The sequence below is a fragment of the Gadus macrocephalus genome, chromosome 16 (genome assembly GCF_031168955.1).
Source record: "Gadus macrocephalus chromosome 16, ASM3116895v1".
NCBI classification, from domain to species: Eukaryota; Metazoa; Chordata; class Actinopteri; order Gadiformes; family Gadidae; genus Gadus; species Gadus macrocephalus.
The window spans coordinates 17679506-17703354 of NC_082397.1; the positions used below are offsets into that span (position 1 = coordinate 17679506).

General features: G+C 43.7%; 1 protein-coding gene and 1 long non-coding RNA gene across 3 annotated transcripts; one reads left to right on the forward strand and one right to left on the reverse strand.

Moving 5' to 3' along the window:
• Positions 1 to 191: 191 nt before the first annotated feature.
• blmh (bleomycin hydrolase) lies at positions 192 to 21584 on the reverse strand. 2 transcript variants are annotated; one of them, XM_060075942.1, is made up of 13 exons: positions 21470 to 21584; positions 20909 to 21019; positions 17336 to 17533; positions 16768 to 16877; positions 15420 to 15561; positions 15121 to 15209; positions 14915 to 15007; positions 9162 to 9317; positions 8235 to 8393; positions 7841 to 7908; positions 6400 to 6517; positions 5775 to 5847; positions 192 to 528 (listed from the first exon to the last, which is right to left on the reverse strand). In XM_060075942.1, exons 2-13 carry the CDS (start codon positions 20916 to 20918, stop codon positions 380 to 382), a joined length of 1365 nt encoding a protein of 454 aa, XP_059931925.1. In that variant the 5' UTR covers positions 20919 to 21019; positions 21470 to 21584; the 3' UTR covers positions 192 to 379. The 2 variants fall into 2 exon arrangements, with proteins under 2 accessions (XP_059931925.1, XP_059931924.1); XM_060075941.1 differs by having other exon boundaries at positions 21291 to 21522.
• LOC132474988 (uncharacterized) lies at positions 21565 to 23418 on the forward strand. Its single transcript, XR_009529788.1, has 3 exons — positions 21565 to 22423; positions 23077 to 23173; positions 23377 to 23418. It is a non-coding gene; the product is annotated as an uncharacterized LOC132474988 (long non-coding RNA).
• Positions 23419 to 23849: the final 431 nt, after the last annotated feature.

The window sequence follows — 23849 nt, forward strand, 5'->3', positions numbered from 1 at the left end:
ACAGACTTCCTCTTAAAACACTAAACTGGCCGGGACAGTTCACCACACCCCATTATAATCCCCCTCATAAACCACTTTAGATAATTCTTTATGATTAAGCATAACACACACACACAACAGATAAGCGCGAGCGAGTGCGTGTTCGCGCGCTTGCACTTTCCAACCAATGACAAAGAACGACAACAACGAAGTAAAGTAAAAAAGAGCAGAACTTTATTTGATCTAAAAGAACCGGTCATGTGGTGGAAGGCAGGCAGTTGAGTCGGGTGAGGGGGGTGAGGGGGGTGGTGGGGGTGGGGGTCGGGTCTAACATTAAGGTATTAAAACCAGTCAGTCAGACCGGGAGGGGGGGGTGAGACTGAGTCCTGAGTTTCCATGGTTATGCTAAGGCTCCCATGGGGTCCCAGGCGGGAAGAATGACGGCCGTCTGATCCATCACGTTGGCGACCTCGGCGGTGACGAACTTCTTGTCCACCACCACCTCGTACACGTACTCAGAGAACCACTCGTCGGTCATGATCAGGTAACCTGGAGAGAGCGAGAGAGACAATGGGACACATTACGGCTGGGCGGAGACGGCGGTTTGTTGGCATCGTCACCAGAGTGAAGGGGGGCCCCGTCGGTGTGTCAGATGGCCAATCCCGTTACTGCTCAGGTGGACGTGGAGGTCTGAGCACTTGGTGACCTGAATTGAGGGGAGTCAGGCAGCCAAAACAGGCCTCTTTTGGCATAGTGCTTTGAGAAGCTCACACGATTTAATCTCAGGATACTATCTTAATCTCTGGCGATTCTCCACTTTCAGCAACGAGAGAGAAACAAAGACAGAGAGAGAGATGGACACAGAGAAAGAGAGAGTGAGAGGGAGAGAGAAAGTGCGAGCGAGAGAACGAGAGTGACACCGAGAGACACACCGAGAGTGAGAGAGAGTGAGGCTAAACAATGATCTTATTAACTGAATATTAACAACATAATGTAAACAGGTGATGAATGTAACTCCGGATGAGTCCAGTTACATTTCCTGAGCCAAGATCATGAAATCAGTTCCCCCTTTCAAATACAGTTAGGCTCACTTTAATATCCCTGCTTGGTGTGCATCCCAGAGGTCTGTCTGTGGAGAGCTAGAACAAATCCCATCTCTGTGTGTAATGGAGCCGCGACGACCGCAGGAGCGAGCGGGTTCACGCAGGATGCAGGCGTAGGAAAAGTCCTCTCTGATTAAGTGCTTGGCAGATTTCACACATGGTAAATAAACTTGGTGCAGGACTCCCAACACAAATAGATGATGACATTTCTCCCCGTATGTTTTATTCGGCCTCAGAAGTTGCGTTCAACACGTAACTATAAAGCAAAAGGACTAATTTCCTGTCTCATGTGCTGAGTATTTGAAGGGATGCTTTCCAGTGCACTTCAACGAGTGTTGCACAGCGTAGCAAGCTTTCCCAAGCAATCCCTTTGCAGAATACTCCCGGGCTGTTATCCCGGCGGTATACACGTTTAGCATGACTGTATCAGCCCACGAGTCTCTGACACTCATTGTTCCATACAGGCAGAGAGGAGGAATGGGAGTGGACCAACGGCCCTGACATTTCCTTGACATTCACTCCACCCAATGCATGTCTTTGCTCTCGCGGCCCACCCTTACTTCAACATCCGACAGCTATTGGATCTTGATGAGTGCGCGTTCCGATAGAACATCCAGGTTTAATCAGAGAAGAGTTGAAGGTCAGAGCCGGGCTCTAGCAACGCGGTAAGAGGAAGAGAAATATTGAAATAAGACGGATCATCCTGTTTATTATTTGTTAGTATCCAGGAAGTCTGCCGAAAGAGGACCTCTCCCCATTGGGCCCTTGTTTGTAGCTCTTGTAGCACTCTCTGTTTTCCCATCACAAATCCCTTCTTCCCTCCTTAGTTTGAGGCACCGAGGCCCCGGGATGACGAGTTGATCTCAATCAACGACATCCAGACGACCACAACCACCAACGCTCAAACCTTACAAGAAAGGCCTATAAGAGTGTGTGTGCTTCCAAAAGACAATTCCTACGAATCCTTGCTTTTCTGTGTGCATGCATGCGTGCGTGCGCTTCCTTGAACCTGCAAGTTGGGTGGCACGGAAAAGGGCGTCTATGTGGGAGTAAAAAAACAGCTCATTATTTGTTATTCAAGCTAGATTGACCGTCTTTCCCTGGGCCATAAACGGGAGGCGATACAAAGCAGCCATTTTATTTGGAAATGCATGTAATGTGAAAATTAAATGATCCACCAAGAGAATCAATCCTTTTTTGCTATTAAAGTACGATTACTCCAATGACCCAGCTCTTGTGAAAGATCTGTTAAGAACTCAATTAAAACTCAGCATCTATGACATGATTAAATACTTATTGCCAACACCTGTATTCTACAGTAGTACAACACCAGAGCAATAAAGTGGGTCAATAAAATACCTTTCAACATGTCAGAAAGCTCAGGGAGAAGGATTACAAAGCAGCCCGTGACACGTGTTGAAGAGGTCACGTCAGGCCTGTAAATCCTGCTGTTAGAGTGGAACTAAAGCCTTTCAGTGCCTGCGGCATAATATTGATCTAAAACAGAATAAAAGTTTGGGCTTGGACGATGGACTGGGAGCAGAGTTGAGCTGAGAGCTGTTATTGGCTCGCCATCTGGCCCGCGGTAGGACTCCCGTCTCCAGACTACTTCTTTCTAGAGACCTGTCATGTTCACCTTTATCCGTCCATCCAAACCTGGTCTTTACTTTCATTTTCTTCCCCCTCTAAGGGACTCTCAGGGCCCCTCGCTGGAGGGCCTCGAACTGTCAAACAGAACACAGCCCAAAGGGTTCTCCAAACTTTGGTTTTAAGAAACGTTATTAATTTGGCCACAGATGGCTTTGAGGCCCCGACCCCCCCCCCCCTTTTCTATCATCGTGTTTATGGAACGAGACACGTGTGTGAAACACATTTCCTTCAAGCCCAATAGTGCGAGTGAGTGAGTGAGTGAATATGTACGCGAGCGTGTGTTTTCGTTGCCAAACACGGTTGGACCAAGCGGGTCTTTGCGTGATCTGCTGTGGAATGCCAAGCTGATTGTCAAGCTCTGAGAAATGGAGGTGTATTGAGGGAGAAGGAAGGAGAGCAAAGAGGAGAAGAGGTTTAGTGTTGAAGTTTTGTATGTAAGCATGAAAACTTTGATGGATCATACAGCATTGGTTGAATTATTAAATTTACATTATTAAAATGTATTTTAATCTTATCTGTATTTTTTTTTTAATGCAACCTTGCATACGAGTCCATTGAGTTCTTACTGCAAGTAGAATTTCCAAGATCATCATCATCAATATCATTCACTTTAAGAATTAAAGAACTGCAGTATCGCAGACAAAGGGAACCAGTGTTCTTTGGTTCACAAAAATCAACTCTGGATATGAATAATTCCTGTAATCAGAAGATCCGTGTAAATGTGTGAGCGCACAGCAAAACAGCGGTGATGAGTTAACGCTGGTGCTGCTGTAGCCCTATTCAACGTGACTTTAATCATCTGCTCAAGCCTAACTGAACAAACTCAAACCCCTCACCGTGTTTAATGAGATCACAACCCAAGCACAACACAGACATTCCAGGACTGCTTAGTTAATGGTGCTGAGATATAATTGATATGAGAACGGCCAACGACTTCTCCTTAGATCCATCATGTTTGTTTTTTAATCTTAAACCGGATGAGAGGGATGGACAAAAGGAGTATTCCACAGCTTCGACAAATTTGGATTAGCTTCAACAAAGAATGCTACAGTGATGGACTGGATGCGGAAGCAAAGACTGCCAAAAGTATTTTGTGCAATACATAATCACCACATAGTCCACAGCACTAAACCGCCCACGAGCCAACAAATTAACTACATGGCAAGGTAAACATTGCATACTGCGTGCTCAGCAAGTTTGTGTGAGCCTTTTAAGGGGTGATGAGATTTCAAGAGCCACTGTTTCAGGATTCATCAAATTGTTATTGAAATAAACATGGAAACAATGGTACTTGGGGTTTGAGATTCTGAGTTTTTTTTAAGCTCAGAATCAAGACTCCCTAGAGGACGTGTGCGACCTGGAGGAATATCAGAGCTGCTCAGCCCCTCTGAAGCAGGCGTCCTTTAACCAGGCTGTGGTAGAGGTGAGGCAGAGGTCAGCAGCCACTTCCCAGAGGTTTTTAATGAGGGCCAGAGGAACATGGGACTAAAGCTGCCCCAATTAGAGCACTCCAAATCCGGTTAGAGGGTCGCTCGAAAATATTTGCTCATCCTTAACACCGAGTTCATGGTGTCCCTGGACAATGCAGGCTTCAACAAACATAGGCCCAGGGCGGTGCCTCGATGTAGGCGTTCACATGTAAATGCTTGTTTGTGCGTCTGTGCTATTTTTTTTCCACAAAATTGCGCTGTAATGCGTAGAACAATTTAGTGCAGTTCATATTAATCCCTTATATATGTGCAGCATGTCAGACTATAAAATAATCCGAGAAGTTTACTGTAACCCAAGACAGACAGCCGCGTATGTGCTGGCAATCAGCACCAGTGCCATCTATTCCACAACGGAAGCAGCTTTCATTGTAGGATTTAACATGCCATTCACAGATGTTGGATCAGCTTGATTAATATAGTATTAATAACGCAATCAGTACACTTAACCGGCCCAACAACACCCCATTAGATTAGATTTTATTTGACGCATATTTGACGTTGTTTATCAGTTGTAACAGTTATTGTAAAATTGGGAGAAACAGATGAGTCTGCCATATTGTTTGTGGAAAGCTAGAAGTTGTATTGTGGAAAGTATTAACCCTAACACAGCAGCGCAAATGGGATAAAGTTTCAAGGATGTATATTTAAGCAATAGATCACGCCAGGCTGTGGTATGTGCTCATTATACCACTGTTAAGGGGCGTTGTCCGGCCCCGACGCGCAGCGGAGGGCCGGCGACCCCCTTCACAGTGGTATAATGAGCACATGCCACTGACTGAAGTGATCTATTGCTTTTATACAACGGTTACTGTTATGGCGAAACGGAAGTCATGGACACACTACATTTAAAAAGAAACCAAGAAAGTCAAAGTAGCCGTTTTATTAAAGACTACCAAAAAGTAGTCCCTCCTGGCTGCCGCTATGCATCGACGGTCGCTATGCAACACACTTTAGCGTCCCTCCGAGAGAAGGCTCCGATAGAGCGGTTCGCCGGCCATTTATCCTATGGAGCAGTTCAATCGCCGATTTTAGACTTCAGTGAACTGTGCTATTTATTTTATACAACTGTTAAAATTATGGCAAAATGACTCCACACACACACACTAGTAAAAACACGGTTGTATTCTTTGACACTTTCCACTTCAAGGCGCGGAGTGATACTTTCACAAAATGATTGGGCGTCATAGCAGTTATGTATACGCTCATTATACAACAGTTAGGAACCAATCAGATCGCTGGATTCAGGCCCCCCGTTGTATAATTTGTTTTATATCACAATAAATATTAGAATACTTTCCATAGAACTCTTCAACATAAGAAAACGAGAATATGGGGTACAAGTAATCGGTAAATCCGCGAATTAATAATCCCTTGTGTGGGTGAGTTTTATCTGGATAAAGCCAATAATAAGTTCATGAGACAGCGTATAATCCTCTCCTGAGGACAGGTTGGTTCAGTTCCAGGACACTGGGGCAATGCGGAGGGGAGGGAACCAGACAAAGGCCTGTTTAACGGTAGACCCCAACCTGGACAGAAGTGTGTGCGCGCTCACCTTTGTTCCCACGGTCATCTCCCCAAGAGTTCTCCACTCTCCACTTCTCAAAGCCCTCCTTTCCTCCTTCCTCCTGAGAGAGAGGAGACAGAGAGAGTCAGAGACAGAAAGAGAGAGTCAGAGACAGAAAGAGAGAGACAGACATAGAAAAAGAGACAGAAAGAGACAAAATGAGAGAGACAGAGATAGAAAGAGAGAGTCAGAGAGAGAGTCAGAGACAGAAAGAGAGCGAGAGTCAGAAAGAGGGACAGAGTCAGAAAGAGAGACGGACAGAAACAGAGAGTCAGACATAAAGAGAGAGAGAGACGGAGCCAGAGAGAGACAAACAGAAAGAGAGAAAGAAAGTCAGAGCCAGAAGGAGAGAGTTAGACAGGCACATTGACAGAGACAGAGAGGTGCAGGAATGAGATGAAGTAGTGCGAGTGGTGACGGCAGGGGAATTGACGGTGATGTGAGAAACTGCAGCCGATTAAAGCTGCGTAAACACGCACTGAGCCCTTTGATGCACGGACCGATGTGACAGAAATATGTGTGTGTGAAAACTATGTTTACCCGAGTTTACAGTAACTAGGCGCGCCTGTACAAGCGCATGAGGCAAGGTGTGTGTGTGTGTTTGTCTTCATACCTTGTCTGTGACGGCGGTCAGGATCATGGCGTGGGTCATGAGGGAATCGCCGTACATCAGCCTCTCCGTCTTGGAAAGGTTTTTTACCGAGACCCCAAACACCAGCTCGTGGTTAAAACTACACGCACACAGACACACAAACAGACACACTTTAAACGTCACATGAACTATTGAGTTTCATACACAGAGTCAATGAAAAGGATCTACCCAGAATCCCAAGCAGCTATTTTAAAGGGCAGGACTAAAAACATCCTGCGTGTGTGTTTCCACCGACATCCACGGAGACCATGAGCGTCATCGTGGACGTCCAATCCGAGCGGAGTGGGGCCAGCACGCTACACCGTAGCGGCACAGCACGTGCAAGGCTGCTAACAAGCTCTGGGTCAACAGGTAGGAACCTTCTGTTTCAGGAGAACCAGTGGGCGGCCCTGAACAGGGGCCAGGTTCTCCCGTATTTCTGAGGCCTGGTCGGACCACAGCATGTTGGTTGCTCCAGAGACCCACTCCAATCACATGTCAAACTATCCTGGCACATTCGGGCAAATAAAAATAGTACTTAAAATTGTGTAGCGTCTTAGCCTAGCTACCGTATCTTGTTGTATCCGAAGAATGGGTTAACCTAGCAATCGTAAAAGCTTGCACCTGTTCAAATGAATATCTTTGCTTCACCTACAGCGATGTATTGTTACTCTCTCTTCTGGCAAATTGACCTTTCGTAAATTGTTTGGATTAAGGCATCTGCAAAATTCCCTAAATGTCAATGTAATGTAAATCATCGCTGCCGAGGCTATTGCCCTACTCTACTGTATCGAAAACTCGCTCCTTCACCACCTATTGGTACCCTATATAGAAATCTCTCTAATGAAATGTAACAGGTAAAGTGAAGTCATGTAGTAAGAGTTTAACCACACGTGTAGCCTCCGAATGCCCATCTGTGTAGATATTGTTGAAGCAGTGGATTGTGTAACATTCTTAGGGCTTAGAAGGTCTTCCATAAGAAGTCCATACCCAGTTGACCGGAGGCGAGGGTCTCAGAGGGAGATAGGGGAGGTTTGTATTTGTTCTCTCAATGGTTGGGCCAAGTTAGGGTGCAGAGCTGGGTCAGGCACTATTACAAATAAATCCAAGGAGTTTGTTTTACCCTGCTTGTGTTGCCCTGTTTGGAGGACCAGATGGTTGCCACATAAGACAACATAACGCATGGCAGAGAGCTTGCAAAAAATAACAAAATAAATGAAAAAAAGGGCAAATGTAAAATGTGCAATGTCCCCCCTTTTGTACTTGAGACATGCTTAAACAAACACTACGAATTATTTGCTCATGCAGTTTGACTCATGTCCAGTCAGCAGACATATCAAACAGTCTACCACTGGATTGGTGATGGGAAATTCTTTGCTAGCTGTCTATACAACTGGCAGAAGCAGCACACACAAACACTCACACGTTCATGTCGTTGATGCCAAGCTTGCCGTGGAAATGTTTTCCTACATCGCAGCCGAACCACACAGCCTGGGAGGGTGAGATAAGAAATCTAAAATTAGCACTGCTACTATAACGGATTGTTCGGGGAAAGCATCGTAAATACCGGCCGACGGTCATTTCCAATTTTTCAAAGCGATGTCTTAAATTAGCTGTGTTTGTGTGACAAGCATGACATTTTATAAAAATGATTCACTTAATAATGATCTAAAATAGACAAAAGCCATCAAACATAGCCAGAATAATTAAGTATTGACTGTAATTTTGATTACGTAGAAAATGTCCACAGATGTTAAGAACGAGGGTCAAAGCTTGGGAGCCTCGGTGCATGTGTCATGGCCCAGGACACCCCCTACCTCGGCCTCCTTGATGGAGTCAGCGGCGGCCTTCTTCAGCAGCTCGATGGGCTGGTTGTTGTACTGGGTGCTGCGGCCTCCCACCATGTTGCCCAGGAACTCCACGCTGTACAGCTTCCCATAGGGGTTCTGGGGCCGGGGGTCGTTCACAAGGCAGATCTACGGCCAGGCGAGAGGGAGCGCGAGAGAGCAAGAGAGCGAGAGAGCTGGGTCAGGAATGGAAGACACGTCAACGATGGAGATAATTAAGGGCATATCGGTTTCGATGGTTTGTTGGCTCAAGGGCATTACAAAGAAAGAAAGACAGAAAGATCCGGCCCCCAACCCCCTATCTCTACTTACATTTATATTTTTCCTTTTAAGTGGAAGAATCTATCGGACAAGCAATTGTTTTAATATGTCACCCAGAATACATTTTCCTGCCAAATGGTGGTCATTTTGGACCCTGGCTGATCATCAGGAACTTCCCATTGAGATTGCACTGATTGGATTCCCATACTCATGCAGCTCTGGAACTCTCTACCACCCGACCTCCGAAACTGTGACTCTCTCCCCATTTTCAAAGCACAACTAAAAACCCACCTGTTTCGGACTGCCTACTCTCTCTAACCTCCATGCTTCCTGCCATTCTGCCCTATGTATTTTAACTTATTATGTTGTCCTTTCTATGTCTATTTTATCACGTTTTTTTGTATATTTCATTGTGTGTTTTATTGTGTGTGATGTACAGTGTCCTTGAGTGACCTGAAAGGCGCTTTTCTAAATAAAATGCATTATTATTATTATTATTATTATATGTACGACCGACAAGACGGTCCCAGGGCTCGGAGACGCTGGCAGTGCACGCTCCATGAGGGCTGTGTGTTTGTGGCGGCGGGGTCAAAGAGGACCTGCTCGGGGGGCTGACGTCTCCTCTTGTGCCTGTACCTTGTCCTGCATGTTGTACAGGGGCTTGACGTGCTCCTTGTAGAACTGCTGCGGGGTCAGGGGTCCCATGCGGTTGAAGGCTTTGTCCTTGTCTCTGTACTCCCAGCTGATGGTCTCAGGAGGGCTTCCCAGACACACACTGACCACCCGGAACACCTGGAGAGACACACACACACACAAGCAGAAATAAAACATAAAAATGCATGCCACTTCATGTATAAATATATAATAAAATGACATAAAACGATTAGGATCCATTTATAGGAGTGGAATGTGAATGTTTACAGCTGATTTAAAAACAAAAGCAATGATTTCTTGCTTTGATGTGGAAGAAGACTATACACAGGCATAACCCGTCATGGACAAAAAGCTCTAGTTCTGAGCTATTGTGATGGAGAGTACTTTAAAGCCACATTTTGCACTAGAAGGCCAATTTTCCAGCAGGCTTTTCTATGCCAAAACACCTAAAACTATGTGTTTGTTCCTGCTACCTCCCGTCGCTCAGCTACAGGTCTTTAACACTCTTCCAACTTTCCATCAGGCTTCACATGTGCCTACCTAAATCTCTTCATTTCCGAATCCCAAATCTGGGATACTCTGTTTCTCCCGGTCGCCTGCTGTGCAGGTCTGTCCGTTTTTGGTGGAACATATTCAGCTTGTTTAAACGGGGGCCCGTCTCCGTCTCCAGCCCACCTCTACCATGATGAAGCTATCCCAGGAATTTCCCATCCCTCTCTGACCCCCTTTGTTATATCGTTGCGCCTTTTGCCAAACCTCAGCAAAAACAAGAACCAGAAAAGCAAAACAGGGTCCCCTCTATTTGGCGCCCCTTTATTTGTTGGCATTAAATCTAAGGAAAATGACACGTGTTGATGACATGACCAAGAATTACAAAGAACACATGTTTGTCCCCCGAGTCAAGCATTTTGAACCTCCTTTATAGAAGCTCTCCTTACAGGTTAGGGCACTCGATCCGTTCATACATCTGAATATCTCGGTGCGTGACCACACATACTAATGTAGACACACACGCGTTCACATAGGTACGCTGAGCACAACGGCCTGTGTGTCCATACATACATTTGTGGCTAGCTGAGAGACACAAGAAGTCGGCCCCCCCAACCCTTCATCACATTCATAGGCACTCAGCCATGGAGGCATTCAGGCCAATTTACAATGGCAACCTTAACAGCAGTTGCCTCTTCAAAACACACACTGCAAACCTAACTGCCATGTTTGGACTGCTATGTAGGCGAGACCGAATCGCAATGTGCCCATCAACTGGCATGCTCGTCTATTTACCTAGAAGGCCTTCTTAGCCCTTATACTCACGTGTCCTCCTAATTTATATCTGCTCGATGCAACCTATGTGCTTTTCTCCCACTCCTCCGCTACCGTTCCGCTCATCAGGTCAAATAAACAAAATGTCAGTCTGGGCCGACCGAGGGCCCGACTGGTCAGGAAACAAAAGGGCCCCAGGCCCGCTGACGTCACCGCACACGGGGTCAATATTGAAACACCTGCCTCGGTGCAGACCGGTTAAAACACTGAGACGGACGAGAAGAAAGGAAAACATGGTGTGCGAGTGACACAGAGAGGGAGAGAGAGAACGTACCACATACCTGAGAGCACTTATAATAAATACGACATTTCAAAAAAAATTTCCATCATTGTGTATGTCAAATGTATATTAAAATACTAGAAAAGTATTTTTTTATTAAAAAGGGTCTCCAAAACATGAAGTGGAAGTTAATTCCTTGTTGTAGTTCCGGGGCCACCAGGGAATTCAAAAAACACTCCCAAACACTAATGATCCATCTTAAAACTATATAGTATCGTTGCTTTCAAAATATGATGGTTGCTACAGTGCCACTGGGCAGACGTAGGGTGCCATGCCATACGCCCGCCGCGAATATGATAATGTGGCTGATTTATCTTCCTTGTGTTAAAGTCATGCTCTTATTTTAATATTTTACACAGCTAAAAGATGAAAAGGAGTATACTACCAGACAGAGATTAAGGGTGGGTCTGATGGTTGGTTCTGATTTGAGGCAGGCAGCTCTCTGGCCAGCCAATGAGCAACCAGCAAAAGGTCTACATTACGGGTCCTTATCGGATATCTTCGCTGGGGTCAGCTGTTATTGCCAAAAACAGGAAGGATAAGGGAGAGGAGAGGAGACAGCTGGTCGGAGGGATATTACATCCCTGCGCCACACACACACACACACACACACACACACACACACACACACACACACACACACACACACACACACACACACACACACACACACACACACACACACACACACACACACACACACACACACACACCAAGAACTTCAATCATGTGAATTTAACTCAATGCAGACGGATCGTAGCCATGCTTTCCCACGCTCGGGAAACCATATACAAACACTCCAGGTACCAGAGCCAGGTGTGGGTCGCAGTGGTCATAGGATATATGGATTGAATACATTTAAGCACAACCCTGGGAGCAATTACCATGTTTTGACAAAGCCTGCTAACACTTACATTTTGAATCATGAAACAGCCCCTAAAGGACCCATGAAGCGATTCAAGTAAATATATTGGTATGACTTTACATTCCCGGTATTTAAGTTCATTAACACAATTGCACCCTTTGCGGTGTGTTTACTGTATGTGAATATAACTGAAATATCCAGTGTGTCTTTATGTTGGTAGATCTCCCTGCTTCCAATAGCTATCAGCATCTCTAGGAAACCCAAGATGACGTCAAGCGACTTCATGTTAATTAAATCTGCAGTGGGTAGGAGATTCTCACATAGCGATCATGCAGCTAATTTAAAGTAATTAACCATGTGACAATCTCTCAGAGCGTCCATCAGACTGGATTATGGGTCCCGTTTTTTCAAGAAAAAGACATCGCTAAAGTCACCACCAAACAGGTTTTATATTGAGGTGTATTTAGTAGAACTTGTGCGTACACACTGTTTCTGTGCAGTGTACAGGCAACAGGTTGCGTGTGACCTGCATCACCTGTTTGTTTAGGTGTAAATTGAATCTCTGTCGTCTAACATGTACACGTGGTGCAGTCGGAAGTGCACACGTGTAGTGTGTGCGTCTGAACACCTCAGGGGTGCAGCATACAACTCCTAAACGAGAATGCTCCATAGGCTCAGAGTACCAACCGCATGAACATCCTGTCGACGCTCAAGGCTCAACAAAGACAACCCGCCATTGCATAACGGTTATGTCGGGATACAGTTTTTTTTATTCCAGGAGCACAGGAAGCAGCACAGCCTAGCTGGCAAATATATGAAGGGTTCAGTTTGAAAACCTGTGATTCTTGTGTATAGCAAGTGAAACCACAGGCGATGATCCTTGTGGCCTGTCATCATCGTGGTGGTGGTGGTGGTGGGGGGGGCTGCTGAGACAAAGACCAGGGCTCAAGTCATGACCGCTGCACACAGAGGATGGACAGCATCACCTCCACGTGCCCCAAAGTGGGACTGACACCACACCTTTGATCTGCACACGTGAACCAAAACACATTTGTGAATTGTTGAGGGTAAACGCCTTTAGCATCACACATGCGCAAACACAACATCACTGCGCGCGCGCGTGCGTGTGCGTGTGTGCGTGTACGGATGGAGGAAAGAAGGAACAAAGGTTCAAAATATATTGGTTTAATTAACAGTGGCTTGCCTCACATGGCAGAGGACTAAAATAGTACCTGCTTGAGGAGCTTTGATCCATGTTCCTGTTTCGCACATTACAACCAGCTTTTAATAACCAACACCTGACAGGCAGTCGACAGCATGAAGGTCAAACGCCTGACAAAACTAGTTTACCAGCTAGGGTGATGGCCCAGCGGCCCTACCTTACAGCCATTATCACATGAAACATGGGATCAAAAATTGCTCCTTTAAATTGCAAATCTGTAAGGAGGACACCGTTTAAATGCAACCCGTTACAACAGCTGGAATAAACTTGCGTTGTTCATCCGAGTACAACTCGCACCTGTATGCTCGTCCTCACTGTACCCCGAAGGCTCCCTCAGACAGGGAAAAAGCCTCATCCCAAGTCGGGTTTTCCCAAAAACAAACCACTTCCAGGTGGACAAACAGCCCTTGAAAACACCGCCCCGGGCTGCCCCGAGCACACGCTACTCTTGCGAAACCAATGTTCTGTGTGTGAGTTTGAGTATGTCAGTCTATGTGTGTGTGTGTGTGTGTGTGTGTGTGTGTGTGTGTGTGTGTGTGTGTGTGTGTGTGTGTGTGTGTGAGTATGTGTGCGAGTGTGAGTGTGTGTGTGCGTGCGGTGACGGCCAGTCATCGGTGGTGGAGTTGCGGGAACACGAAACCGCGTTGTATTAAAAGAAAGAAACAACAGTGGCCGGCAGCACAATGCAGACTAACAGCAGCCAACAAAGCTGTTGAGGCAGACTCATTTATGCGAGGGTTCAAAAGGTGACCGATTGACGGGCACAAACAACACACAGGAAGCATACACTTCATGTTCATCCACACCTACTATACAAGTGAAAACAGGCACAGCCCCACACAACTAAGCCCCCCCCCCCCCCCCGCCGCCCCCAGCCACAACATAACACACAGTAGGTGAGCATGCAATTTTGTTGACCGTGTGATTGAGCATGGACAATAGAGAGCCACTGTACACGCCTCACCAACGCCACACCAGGTCAGAAAGTGTGTGAATGAATGAATGTACGTCACCACCTATCTCTACTTTGTGTCATTTGAACAGCACACTATTAACCTAAAAGATGCTGCAGATAATATTTAAGAACTATATTTTTGCATTAATTGTTTTAAAATACCATAATCATTTGTGACTCTCTTCTGGTTGACTGCACCTGCCTCCGTTTGAGACCATTGGACCTCTTGGATGTCAAGCACATGCTCACATACAACGTTATGATATAGAACCACCAGAGATGGGTGGGGAATCTGTGGTGGTTGGAAAAGCATAGGGAGAGGGGTGGCATTTCTGGGTTGTTTATATTCATATTCTTGTGCTCTTCTCTCTCTCTTTACAACCCTCAAATCGTACCTAAAGCAACTTGAAACATCGTCCCTTGGGCATTTGAGAAAAAATTAACATCTCAGCAATGGCAAGATCTCTCGCCTGGCACACAGAGAGACAGCTAACATTACGTTACACAGACAGACAGCTAACAGGCCGATACACACAGACAGCCAGCTAACAGAGACGCAAGGTATTTGCACGTGGAAAAAACAGAACACTATTTACATTTTTAATAATTATAGCCTTATATGGGGTGACCACTTGAAAATGTGCAACTTTTAGTAGATGTGTAAGCTCTTTGACTTATCTACTGAACTACATTCATACCATTACAAAAGGCAGGAACACTCAGACTGTCAGTGTGATAAGCACTGTTTTGCTTTGACTCTTGAGGACACATTTAAAAATATTTGTACTGCCATTATATTGTAGCATATCATACATTTCTAATTTGCGCGCAAGTAAAAAACGTATCAGAGAATCGGTCAATAATCATTCATTAAATATAAGCTCAAATGCAGAACTCTAACGCATCAGTCAAGAGATGGACAGCTAGAGATGATTTAAAGTGAGGCAGCTCCCTCTTCTGGCCAAACAGACATTTGAGGACAATATTAAAACTGAATATTTGGAATTCTTATAATATGTAGACTGTTATTTTTCCTTATCCTATCCAGCCATTCATTTGCATGTAAAATGTGATTGTGAAAGAATCTCACCTCTTCTATCATGGTGTCCATAGCTGCAGATATCTCAGCCTCAGTGGAGTTGCTGGCCACCATGTTCCTCAGTCTTAGACAGTATTCCCTCAGCTGAAACGGGGCAAAACAGTCAGAGATGGTTCCACGCTCGGCTGAAACCCCGACCTTGGGGTCTTGCTCGAGCTTCCGGTCGAGCGGTTGAGGAATTTTGTGTGTGGACAGACCTTGTTGTTGAGGATGTCGTTCATTCTACGCGAGGCCTCAGATGTGTGAGACTCTGGAAAGCACTTCTTTGGAACGACGCCATATTTCTCTGTAGCCGCATCAGCACAAGACAAGACTTTAGGTCAAGCATCTCATTACCTTTTTCAGAAATAGTGCTAAACATGCGAACCGTGCTGGTCGAGATAGCTAAAGCGGTATTGAGTTTCAACTACGTCCACGACAACTTTCCCTGACATACAGAGACTTCAAACAATACCGGCCCTGTTCTGCCCGGCAACTACGAGGGGTGAGAACTAACCAATGAGGTTAACCAGCATGTCCCACTGTCCTCCGTCATTGGTTGGATTGGAGAGCAGGAACTGGACCAGACGGCCGTCCACGGGCTCTTTCCTTTGGGCGGTTTCAACACAGGCCTGAAGGAAGTAGTAGCAGCGCTCCACCTGTGGGAAAGAGCAGGCTGTGAATGCAGAACTGGTAACTCTTTTCAGGCCAATCGTGTATACAAGAGACAGCATGAATTGAGGAACCTCTTAAATAAAAAAAAAAAGCTTGAAAAGAGGAAGTGGGTAAGTGTGACGAAGGTTGTGGACAGCGCTGACCAACAGAACACAATGGTGGGTTTGAGACAGATAATCGCCTTTCAGTAGTACTTCTCTATGTAAGTATTCATTGAGTTTAACCCAGGCAGCCATGCAGTATAGTGCATGGCTAGTATAGTGGCACTCTACACTCTAAATATGATAAAAAAAAAAAAAGGGTTAATGAGTAATGATGAATCATACACATTTGCATTGATTTTAAATCATGTTAATCCTGATGGTGCAACACATTTGAGTTTACTTATGTAATGAGGTCAATATGTGACAAAAACAACTTGGATTTAGGTTATTATTTAGCGGTTTCATTGATATGGCATCTCATAAGCATGGTTTGCCACAATGCTAGCTGCAGCTTGCTTGATCTTGTCGGGCAAACAAAGAGGTAAAGGCAGTTACAGGATGTGATTTTATCGATAACGTTAATGAAGAATCTATCCATCAGCACTGAATACAAATATCTCCAGGTAATTTGAACCTACAAGCTGGCGGAAATGTTACAAACTGCGACTTTAAACGGAGGTACAGTGTTTCCCACAGACCAGGAAGCAATGTGTGGTGCCCCCCTTGCGGGTGGGGGGGGTGGGGAGACATGGAGTCCTGACGGGGGGAAGGGCGTTTCACGTTTGCTCATTCGCGTAATCGAGCAATCGCGCAAAAAATACATTTCAAAGTGGACCGGCCCACTTCCTGATCTTCCCGATCTCCAGTCCCTGCTGCAGAGCAAATTCAGCAAATTTGCGGGCGAATCCACTGTCAGTGCGTGTGCAGTGTATCAGTGATACGCAGGTTTATCCAATAAGTGGTAGTGCACCCGCACACCATTGGCATGTATGCGCGCTTGTCTCTGTGCATGTGTGAACGAGAATGACAGGGAGAAAGAGTGCTATGCAGAGATGAATGAACTGAACGATATTTAGATTTCAAAATCGTGTAAAAAAACAACAAAAAAACAATCAATTTGTGGCGCTCAGTGTTCATTCTATGGCGCTGCGCATTGGTCTATGTATGGGAAACACTGAGGTAACAAAGCGTCACATCTGACATTACCTTGTCCCAGAAAAAGAGGTAGGACTGACTGAACTCAAACTCCTCGATGTTGAACTTCTTCATGAAGGGAAGTCTCATGACGTTAAGGCACGAGAAGATCCAACATCTCCCTGGAATTCACAGAAGAACAAATAAGAAGTGTTTTCCAGCCTGGGATGGTGTGCCTGGGATGATCTGTATTTGAACAGTGTTGAACACAAAATTACATATGTTATAAAAATAATTTCTAGCACAACAAACGATAAGAAAAACATAAAAATAAATAATAATAAAGATACCAACCACTTACAAAAAACTTGTTTCTACAGTTGGTGAACATATTTTTCCCATAAGGAAGAACCTCCCATTGCATTGTGTTAAATGTATGTTCTTAACAGTGAACAGTGTTTGACTCCAATTACTAGATTTTTGGTTTGATTCTGTAAACGGGCTTTGGAAGGTGGGGGCTCCCATCTTATCCACAGCAACAGGCTAAAAAAATACCTTTTTGAGTTTAGAGCACAGGGATTATCTTGGATTGCATACACGTTTTAATCTGATTGGCTATGAGCATATAAACATGTCCTACCAGAGTTCTTCTGGTTAGTGACAGGCTTCCCCTCTGTGGGGATGGTGTGCTGAAAGATGTGCACAGTGTCCTGGACTGTCTGCCGGTGCAGACACACCTCTAGCGGGTCGATGCAGGTAGAAACATTCTGTGCTAGCAGATAGCGTGGCTCGGCACGCAGTCTCTTGACAAAGGCGGCGACCTTATCTTGACTCAAACCTTGATGGGACCAGAGTTACCGCGGAACAAGACAAAAAAAAAGGGAAAAGACAAGAATTAGACTACAGCTTGTTAGGAGTGACATAATTCAGTCTTATATCAGATTTGTCACTGTGATAAATTGCATGCAGTCTCAAGACTTCCTCTAGACGGAGGATGGGGGTTAATACTGACTGACGTCTATTGTCATAATCTAGCCTGTACTTTGGCCTGTAGCATTCAGACAGACATCAGTATATCTTGCATATGGAAGGTCATTGTACTAGTACTACATTGCATTTTCTTAGGGAATTTTTTTTTTGATGGTAATAAGGAAATATAAATCATATGTTGTGATAATGAAATAACTACTTCAATAGGATGTCAATAAGAAAAGTAACCAAATATTAACAAAGACATTATGTTGGCTTGATTATAGCTTTGTTACAGAAATGAGGTCTATTGGCTGAAAAATTACCACAGGGTTGGTAAAGGGAATGTATATCACAATCTAGGTACATTCTGATGAAGGAGGGCATCTAATTGGTTTGTAATTCATAGTGAGGAACATGCATGCCTATACAGTTTGACCCCTTTCTCTAGGGTCTCTCTACAGCCCGCATAAGTCTCTAATGGATACATAACCCAATCAACCAAAGAATCAGTGAATTGAATTGAGCAGTTTAACTGTATGTCAGTAAGTATCTATTATTTTTCTGATACAGGACACCAAATATGAAGGAGTACAGTAATGTAGGGCGATTAATCGAATTTTGATCGTGATTTAGATTTTACCATCAAACGATCACAAAACGAATATAATCGAATTTTCAATTATTATTATTTTTATATACATTATACATGTCTGTGAATTATTTTACATTTGAACATTTTCTTGATCATTTTGTGTATTTTTTTTTAATGCGAAATTTCAAAGTTCTCAGTTGCAAAGCGTTTTATGGGAGAGATATGCTGAATAAATACATCATGTTTTCAAACTGAAAAATAATCGTTTGAATAATCGTGATTTCAATATTAACCAAAATAATAGACTTGATTATGATTTGTTTTCCATAATCGAGCAGCCTTACAGTAATGGCAGCAAGGGCAATGGAGGTATTCTATGGATTGTGTCCAGCCAGACTAGATTTAGCTCATCATATAGGCCTCGCCCCAACAACTTGCAAAGCTTGAGGTAAGAAGTTACTAATAACTATCAATTAAAAACAATGATCTAAATTTAATCCGGGAAACTCGAAACCTTTCAAAAATCTCTCTGATGGAAAATAATTTGTAAACTCTTTGCCGTCAGCGTGTTTAGAACCAATTGACGCAAAAAAAAATAAAAAAGATTTCCAGACATTACATTTAGTGCATCAGAAAACAAGCCGGTGTCTGTTTATCCGTCAGCCGGGTTTTGATAGGCCTATAGCACACGAGAATTGTATATTTGGTGGATTATTATCAATGATTACTGTTGTAAACGAACGGGACTTGCTAAGAGTTTTGGGTGCTCGCACCATGAGTGGAAGAGGCGGAGTATTATACCGCAATGGCAGACGGAGTTGGGGTTTGAGCCGACTGAAAGTCACTGAGGCCCCGTTTACACGAAGGGAAAACGCAGATATTTCCACGCGGTTTGTCCTCTCATTTACACGAAAACGCCGTTTTCGTCACAGAAAACGATCATTTCTAAAAACTCCGGCCAAAGTGGAGATTTCTGAAAACGCCGGTTATGTGTTGTCGTGTCAACGGGGGGAAACGGGGTTTTAGGTTCTGAAGCGTCACATTATGCGCCAGGAAATGCTTAACGTCATATGCATAGATATATATGGAACATATATATCCATGGTCATATGAGCGCCCTATGTTTACAGTTTGTTTGTTACAGGAAGACGCTCGTGTTATTCGTTGTTGTTGATTCTGCGGATTCTGATTGGCTTGCATGGCTTTAATTGCGCTCGACGGCGTATTTATGCGTTTTGATGTAAACCACAACTTTTTTGAAAACGATGTTGTGTGCACAATGTTATTTTGGAAAACTGAGGGGGGGGAAATATTCGTTTCTATAAATATAAAGTTGAGGTTAAGCATTGACGTTACAATAAATTAATTTACCATCAACGGCATGCGGGTCTCTCTTTATCTTTGGCTTTTCGGAAAGGTAGCCAAGCCTTTGACTACTGTACACGGTCAGCCATCCTATCAAGCGACCAATGCATCAAATTCAATTATTCTTTGATTAGTTTAACGGCGATTTGCCTGCCAGTCAATTTAATCCATAACGTAGCCAATTAATTTATGTTTCTGCCTTTGAATCTGATTTGATTTAAACTACATGACTCGTCTCTCGGGATAAAAGGTCACCTCATAGGACCCGCTAGACTCGATAAACTCGGACTCGCTAGACTCGAACCTTGTTGATTATAGGGTTTTGAGAAATTTTGAACAGTGAACCGGGTCTCGATCCCGATCCTTAGACATAAGGCGTCTGTGGCTGAGCGCTCCTAGTCTCGCGGCACTGTTTAGACGTGCGTAAAAACCACATGGTGCACGTGTCTACATTGTATAGGGACCACATGTAATAAAATCATGACAGATATTTTATTACATGCCTATTTTTGTACAGCATTTACCCGCTACGGGGAGGATAGCCTTCCAAGATTTACTAGGCTGGGGTTAATTTCGGAACCTGTGTATATCGATGATATCAATTAATGTTTATAACATGCAGACAAACAAAACATTTTTATATTATTGTTCTAACAAGTTCAAGTCAACCGTTCTAACCACATGGTAGTCCCAATTAGAAGACTTATTTTGCTTCCCATAATTTATAATGATTTGAAGATTAAGTTTAATTTAGATAAAAGCAAATGGATGGATTGTCTGTTCAAAGGGCAGAATGATTAGAATGAAAGAATCCTATACGTTGTGCCTATAATGGCAAACTGCATCGATTTCCAGTGAAAACATAAGTCTAAAGGGTCACCTTTGAACGAAAGCCTTATCAGTCACTTTTGGACTTCCCTGTCCTCTCTGGACTAACCACAGAAGGCTAGCAGCTCCTCCCTACACTAGCTAAAGAAGGCTAGCAGCACGGATTACTAGCAATAATCACTAGAAACACAATGTTTCGAAAATAAATTAGGTATACTGGTCAAATAGTTGACTAATGGACAGCCGCTTTCTACCATCCCTACACTTGCATTAAGTGTCAGGGTGGAACATGACAGCAAGTCTCCCCAGCTAGCTGGCATGCTATGGCTAAGGTAGCGCTAATGCGCTAATGCACAGAAGCTACCTCAGCTGTCATTCATTGCCTTGAAATTCAGATTAGGCCAACTTTTACCGAATGACAATGCTTGAAACGACAGGAGGGATACCGGTACATACCAGTATCCATGTTGTCGGAAACTGTTGAACCTTTTTATCTTCCTGGACAGTCACTGGCTCTTTGTTTATCTCAGTCGCCGACAGCAGCGAGACTCGGAGAGGGGTATGTTCCTGCAGTGGAAGAGGTTGTCCTAGGGTTAGGCACGCAATCCAAGGCCCGCAGTCCCAGACCCGCAGTCCCAGGCCCGCAGTCCCAGAGTTCTTCGTGACATTTCCTAGGGATGAAAGTTTATTTTTGCTTGGACTACGATTTCATCTTTTATGAGAAAGTGATGAAAAACAACAAATTATTAACCCAGTAGCTCAACTTAACCTTATATTACCGAGGCTAACCAAAAACTAACAATCTCTAACTTCATTCCTAAACATAACCATCCCTCACCTTATACTTAAAATGTAAAATCTTTAACCTAATCCCTACACTTAACCGACTCTGAATGCAACCATCTCTGACCTAATACCTAGACGTAACCATCTAACCACCTTCATGTACATGCATTTATATAACGTTAGACCTTTACAACGTAATTTGCTTCCCCAGCCCCGAATAAATTAACTAGCCTTCGCCGGGGTCTTCGCGTCTGGCAAAAACTATATAACAGAAAAACGAGGGTCCTAGAACGTCGGTCTTAGGAGTGCGGTCTTGAGGCTGCAGGATGCCGGGCGGAAACAGGATATGGGGTGCTGGGGCATGTCTACAATTGTATCACTTTCCTATGAAATCCGTCAATTTGAATTCATAAACACTTTTGAAAAGTAGTTATATGATAAAAGTAAGACATTTCAGCGCAATAAGTGCTTGGTCGGTAAAAAGGTGGGATTCTTCTATGGTAACCATTGGGTCAACGTGTGTTAAAATGAATCAGTTTCTGACGTATACGCTTGTCATCACTTATTAGTAGCCTTTTATTATTTATTTAATGTAATTATTTGTAAGTTATTTATTTAGTTCTGTTTATTAATTTATGCATCTATTTTTTCTTTTTTACATAATAATGAGATATGGAAAATATAGACCAAGAGTAGAGCACTGAATGATATAGACAAAATAGGGATATAGTCCCTATTTTGACCAAATGTTCACATTTACAAGTACACTTACACATCGTTTAGCGAATCACCTAGGCCATCCTCTGAATAAATATACGCCTAATTTTAACGTTAAATATGAACAACTAAAGTACATTAAATGTGTGCAGAGGCTGTGAAGTAGGCAAATGGACACTATTCGTTTCCATAATTTGCTTATTTTAATTGTTTCGTTATAGCCTACGTTGCTGAACGTTAGAGAGGGCGGAGCTAACACATCGTTGATTCAAGAATGCCCATTTTCTGCGATTCGTTTCAAAAGATTCGTTGTAGAAGGCATATATCATCAAGTGACTGTAGTAGCCAGTATGTCCCGGGTATGAAATGAAATCAAAAGTGGCCTACAGCGACCCAAGTTTGCTATTCATCTTCAATAAAAGAGAATGTATGGATATATCTTCTTTGGATTCAGCTGTCTCTATACTTGTAAGTAAATATAAAGTACTTAAAGGTTATTTCGGCTGTTCATGAATGCAATCAATCAATATTAATATTAATGAATGCATTGATATTACTATTAGTACAAGAACGAATGTCTCAATACTACAAAAAAACGAAATGTCATGTGAACGAAATGTCATGTGTCAAGTGAGACTTTGCTTTGAGACTAGCCTATGCCTTTACTATTTAAGATTGAATGTCAATTAATATCCTAGTATAAAAAAAGTATAGCGTGCATAGGTATCGGTTAGATAATGAATACATTTCCTCTTGTTTTATTTCTTTGTCAATCAGATTGAATGCCCCATATGACATATTTTCATTCAGGTTTGAGATAATACCTCCACTTCAAAAATACCTTTAACTGAAGTGCACAAGTTGGTTACCCTATTCTAGGTGTACATGCTGAAGAATGCTTTCAGGCTCTTTTTGCAAAACGTGAATCATTTCATGTTCCAATGGGCGGGGACGTCCTGTTGTCCTGTGTTGTCCAACACTGTGGAGAGAACAATTGGACCTCGATTTGGACACGCATATCCACCATGTCGAACAAGTCGGATACCACGGTCTGCCCCAACCATCTCACATATCAGACCCTGCTGTCGGCCAATAAAACCCGCCTTGTTCTCCAAATCCAGAATTTAAAAAAGTCTGACGAAGGTCTATATGGATGCAAAGTTAAATGGAAAGGGGGTGGCAGTTCTCAGGGGAATCTGCAATCCCTGATCCTCACAGGTAATATTCAGCTGATTGTTTGTGTTCTTGTGTGTGTGTGAGCATCTGTAAACGTGCATGCAAGTTCATCAATATGAAAATGGTAGTAGAAACTTTAATCCCATGGGCCTTATAGTGTCTGTAATCAGAAACACATCAACCACCACCATCTTCACCATCATCTTCATAGATTTCACCTGTGTTTTTTTCTTCTCTCATCTAAGCCGCCGAGAGGAGCGAGTGGCACAGGGCGCTGGTCCTTGTGTCCGCCTTACTTTGCACCCTCTTACTTCTGCTGATGGCTCGTTGTCTGAGCTCAGGGCCCCACCCTGTTCAGACCATGGTTCAGACGCGCTGTACTCTGGATACATTCCGATACAATCAGATCCCACAACCTCTCCCCCGATGCCCGATACCACAGACAAACAATTCCCGGCTTTCTAAAGGTATCCTTGAAATCAGATATTGTGTGTTTGTGATGTAGAATTGAGCCTATGGCCCACACATCATTCACTGTGCGCATGAATGACTGTTGGGGCTACAATTATATACCGTCTGTACATATAAAGATCCAATTCTTTTTGCAGTTTCCTCAAAGCCAGAGGAGCAACGAAGGACAAGCAGTGAGGTAAGGGTTACGGGGAAGTCGGTGAGGGGAGCATGTTCTGTATGTTTCATGTTCTGGTGCACTTCTAGA